The sequence below is a fragment of the Elephantulus edwardii genome, unplaced genomic scaffold, assembly GCF_000299155.1.
Source record: "Elephantulus edwardii isolate Elephantulus edwardi_28Jun2011 unplaced genomic scaffold, EleEdw1.0 scaffold00034, whole genome shotgun sequence".
In the NCBI taxonomy this organism is placed as follows: Eukaryota; Metazoa; Chordata; class Mammalia; order Macroscelidea; family Macroscelididae; genus Elephantulus; species Elephantulus edwardii.
The window spans coordinates 13660495-13665826 of NW_006399784.1; the positions used below are offsets into that span (position 1 = coordinate 13660495).

Below are 5332 nucleotides of genomic sequence, written 5' to 3' on the forward strand. Positions count from 1 at the left end.
CACACACACAACTATTGACATTTATCAAAGATCATAGAGTTTCCGGAGGCATGTTATATTTTTTAAAGCATTTTAGTCTCTGTTGTCTAGGTATAAATTGAGGAGATGTAGAGGGTAAAGAATACTGTAGATTATTTATATCACAGTTATTTAAAAGATCGGAAAATCTCCTTCCATGTGATTTACCGCCTCTGTCACCTATGGAGGGTTAGCTATGAGTGCAGATTAGATGGTAATAAGTATTACTAGTAGCAATAAATTTGAGTGGCATAAAGGGATTCTGCTAGACTACTAATCTGAATATACCCAGAAGCACCATGGAAGAAAAGTCTGACAGTTTGCTACCATAAAGATTACAGACAAGGGTCTACACTGTAGCACCTACAGCCTCTATGAGTCAGTTCTCCATGAGAATTGATTCCTCAGCCGTGGGAATTTTTTGTTTGCTTTGTTGTCGTTGTTTTTATCCTAGACTTCAACTTGGCTGTGATACTTTTTAAGAACTTTGTAGTTGTGTCTTGTATAAAGATAATCTTAATAAACACTGATTTATTATAGCATCAAAATTCAGAAACACCTGCTTTGAGAGTTCTAAACCAGAGTTTAACAGGTAATATGAATAAATGTATAAAATAAGTGTACAGTTTCTTTTCCAAGGAATTCCTGTGTTGTGGATGCAATTTTCTTCTTGGTATCTAAAGAGATTATCTCTCTCATAGAAACTAGTCTCCAGCTGGGCACGCTGAAGGATTATTTACTCTGTTAAACCACTAATTTACCCATAGTTTACTATAGCAATAAACTACTTAATGCTATCTTAATAATGGTCTTAAATATTAGCAACTTGTTCTTGGTACCATTTTACCATAAAGCTGACCTTTTACTAAATGTAAATAGTGACTAAAGCATGCACTATCAAGATGGAGAAGGAGCCTGGATAGCACAACCTTTACACCAAAACAACAGTTTAAATCTGCTACTTAATCCATGGAAGAAAAATATGGCAGCCTACTCCTGCACAGATCACAACAAATGTACTTCTGTGCAGATTGCAGCCTTCAGAATTGGCTTGATGGAAATGAGTATTAAGATATCTAAAGGATGAATGTTGTATAGCATACATTAAGATTTCATCAATACCTGTATTGGAGCAAAACCTGTGTTCTTTACATTTTTAAAACCTAGCACCTAGTTCTATGATGTTCACATTTTTTCTGTCATACCTTAGGTAACCTGTCTGGATCATTTCTGTACTTACTATTCATTTAGCTATATTAATAATTTATAATTATCAATTTTTAAGTAATTGAGTGTGTATATAATAAAATATTATGGTTAACACTGAGAAGAATAGAAATCCCAGAACAATTGATTGTGCTTCTGTAAAATCTATACCTAAACCAAGAGTTTGCACCTATTGTGCAAACTGAGCAAGGGAACTCTACATGGTTTAAAATTAAGAGAGATGTGTATCAGGGTTGTAGCCTTTCTCCACACCTATTTCATTTGTGGCTGAACAAATTATTTAAGTTGGACTCTATGAAGAAAAAATGTGGCATTGGGATTTGAGGAAGGTTCATCAATAACCTGCATTGTTCAGATGATTATTTGAAACATTTGTTATGGAAGTGTAAGCATTGCAGCCTTCAATATGGATTGAATGCCAACATAAAAAAAAACAAAAATCCTCACCACTGGACTGACAGACAACATCTGATAGGTGGAGAAAGATGGAACCTCTCCACAATTTCATCTTAAGTCCACAATTAATAAAATTGATACCAGCAGTCAGGAGACCTATTGCATTGTAAAAGTCTGTAGTCAGGGACCTCTCCAAATCAACTGGAAGCAATGATGCCAGCTGAGGGGTGTGTCTGATTCAAGCCATGGTATTTTCAGTCACTTGGTATGCATCTGAGAGGTGGACATTGATTAAGGATGACAGAAGAATTGATGCCTTTGAACTGTGGTATTGGGGAAAAAGTACTGAATATCCCATGGACTCCCAAAAAACAAGTATATCTTGGAGAAAGTACAATCAGAGTGCTCCTTGGAGGCAAGGATAGTGAAGCTTCATTTCATATATTTTAGACATTTTGTAAGTAGGGATTGGTCCTTGGAAAGCATATTTTGAAAAGGTGGAAGGTCAGTGAAAGAAAGGAAGACCTTGGGTGAGATGGATTGATCCAGTGCCTGTAACAATGGGCACAGTGTACCAGAGATGATGAGGATGACACAAGATAGGATTGAGTTATATCTGTTGTTCATTGGGTAACTACAAGGTATAGTCAACTCAGTGGCCCCTAACAGAAACAAGAACAAGATAAGTGGTTGGTCTCTTTAATTCTCAAAATGTTTGGCAGGGATGGTGCAATACTTCCAAATAGCCAGTTTTTCTTCTTTTCTTTTAAAAGTAATTTTGTTTTAGAATTATGCAACTACATGATTTATTTCCTACTTTCTTAGAAGTCAGGTTGACCCTCATGATTGAGTTCTGGCCAAGTGGATCTATGCAGATACAATCACAAGTGATGTATGCTATTTCTAGGAAGTCTTCTCATCAGCAATGTACACTTCAACATTTTGTTGTCTGTAGTTGTTTTTTAAAAAAAACTTTATTTTAATTGTTTTATTATTTATTTATTCATACACAGTTTCCTCCCTCCTCCTCCCCTAAGGCTGTTAATTGTTATACATAAGGTTTCTAGGTTTCTAATTCCTTCCTTATCTATACTCATTCCAGTATCATGCTCATTATCTACCTATTCTTTTCCCACCCTTACCCTTTCCCTTGACTAAGCTATAATAAATATTAATTAGCTGGAGCTCCAGCAACTATCTCAGACCAGGCACTGACTTAAAGAATAGAATCATCAGGTAGCAAAACAAAATAATAATATTTAAAGAGCCTATGTCCCTAACCTCATACCAATGCTGAACTGCCAAAAACCTAGATTTCTTCTGTAGTTGTTAGTTGTTGTTGAGTCGATTATGGTTCACAGTGACTTGATGAGTAAACAGATCAGAACCTTGCCCTATCCTGCACCATCATCTTGATTTACATCCCGTTCAAGCCTTTTGTTCTAATCATAGTGGCAATCAGACTTATTTAGGGTTTTCCTTTCTGACACTGTTTTTTCCAAGCATGTTATCTTTTTCCAGATCTGACCTCTCCTGACAACATGCCCAAAGTATGTGGGGTGAAATTTCACCATCCTTGTCTCTAAGTTGTAATCTGATTGCACTCCCTCCAAGACAGTTATGTTTGGTTGTTTGACAATCAAGAGATTCTCAATGCAATTCAACAACACTACAGATCAAAAGGCACAGATTTTCCTTCAGTCTTCTTTATTCATTGTCCCACTTTCAGATGCATAGGAAGCAATTATTGCTGGAGTCAGGCACACCTTAGGCTTTAAACCAACATCCTTGCTCTTTCAAACTGTGAAGAGGTCCTTGACAGCAGATTTCTGGGATGCAACACCTTTTGATATCTTGATCATAGGTGTAAATTTTAGATCCGAGTGAAATGAAGTATTCCTTTCAGCCTCTATTTTTTACTACTTTTGTAGTTGTAGCCAAACTTTTATAACACACGGATTAAATGGCTTTTTTTTTTTAACCTGAAAAGCAAATTCCTTAGCCAATTTTTTTGTTTGTTTGTTTTTTGGTAGTGATCAAGAAGATGAAATGGCAAAAACACTTCTTTCCTTTGGTCCTTTGGTAGTTACAGTAGATGCTATGAGCTGGCAAGATTACCTGGGAGGCATAATACAGCATCACTGCTCTAGTGGAGAAGCAAATCATGCAGTTCTTATAACAGGATTTGATAAAACAGGTATGTACTGATTGCTTTCCTATCTTTTCACATTGTCAATATTAGAAGCTTCCCAGCTTCTCAATAGACTTCTAAGTGTAAGATTCCCCTGTGATACCTTGTTAAAATGCAGATAATTCATGTGTTACCCCTTTGAAATATTTATAGTAATTATTCTAGAAAACAAGAATGTTTGTCATTGGATCAAATATATCTACCATTTCTTTCTTATTTAACTAGAAATGTATGTCTGTTTCCACTTTAAACAGTGCCTGCATTAAGAGGACTTAAACATGTATGTCTCCTGTTTCGACCATTGCATTACCTGTAGCTCAGGTTTACTTAACTAGTTTAAATTAGCTTTAAATTATATTTTAAATCTATTTCAGAGCTACTATCTTGCTCTAGACCCCAATTTTAAAGACATACATTCGCAGTGAGTTTTTCAGTGTTCGTTATCCTTTTGTGTTTTAAAGGAAGTGTTCCATATTGGATAGTCCGGAACTCGTGGGGAAATTCCTGGGGAATAGATGGCTATGCCTACGTCAAAATGGGTGCCAATATTTGTGGTAAGTAATGAATTTGTGTTTAAAAATCCATACTAAATATCATAGAAAAATCCTTGAAACTATTAACATTATTAAAGTGTCTCTATGAGTCGCAAATGACTCAACGGCACATAACAACAACAACAGATTATAGTGTGGTTCTGATATCCTCAAATAATTTTTACAGTAGTATTTTTCATCTTTTAATTAAGTAGTAATAAGAAAATATCGTTTTAAGGGGAGAGACTATTGTACACAATCATTATGTCTTAGAATAGTCGCTAAAGAGGTATATTGTTCAGGAGAGTGTGTCTGTGTCTCAGACTGTCTGCCATTGAGTTGTTTCTGACCCATACTGCCCTCTATTGGATATCTGTGGCTATTAATCTTGATAGGAGTTTCACTGTCTTCCATGGAAAGGCTGGTGTATTTGAACCACTGACCTATTGGTTAGCAGCCTGACACATTATTCATTGTAGCACTAGTGTTTCTACTAAGAACACATAAAACATACTGAGCAATATATTATGTTGTTTTTATATGCCATCAAGTCACCTGTAACTCATAGCGACCCAATGTACAATAACTCTGAAGACTGCCCTACCCTGAGTCAGTCTCACTTACTCCAACACGTCTACCCCCATTACTCCAGTTACTGTGTCAAACTATCTCTTCTGGTGTCTTCCTCTCCTACACTGTCCCTCCACCCTTCCAAGTATGATGTCCTTCTCCAAAGACTTGTCCCTCCTTGTCACGTGCCTGAAGTATGTGAGATGGAGCTTTAAAATCCTTGCCTCCAAGGAGAAAATTGGATTCACTTTCTCCGGTACAGATATGTTTGTTCTCCTGGCAGTCCATGATGTATGTTAAATATTCTTCTCCAGCACCAAAATTCAAAATTATCAGTTCTTCTGCTATTCTTTTTCTTTCCTATAATTATATTTTATTAATTTTCATAAACATTTAC

The 5332-nt window shown here is 36.0% G+C and overlaps 1 protein-coding gene across 1 annotated transcript in view; it reads left to right on the forward strand.

Moving 5' to 3' along the window:
• Positions 1–5332, forward strand: part of CTSO (cathepsin O) — a 37929-nt gene that overhangs the window by 21377 nt on the left and 11220 nt on the right. Inside the window, exons 5-7 of the mRNA XM_006884490.1 lie at positions 559–610; positions 3675–3838; positions 4294–4386. Coding sequence (XP_006884552.1) covers positions 559–610; positions 3675–3838; positions 4294–4386 — 309 coding nt within the window. The remainder of the gene's footprint in view (positions 1–558; positions 611–3674; positions 3839–4293; positions 4387–5332) is intronic.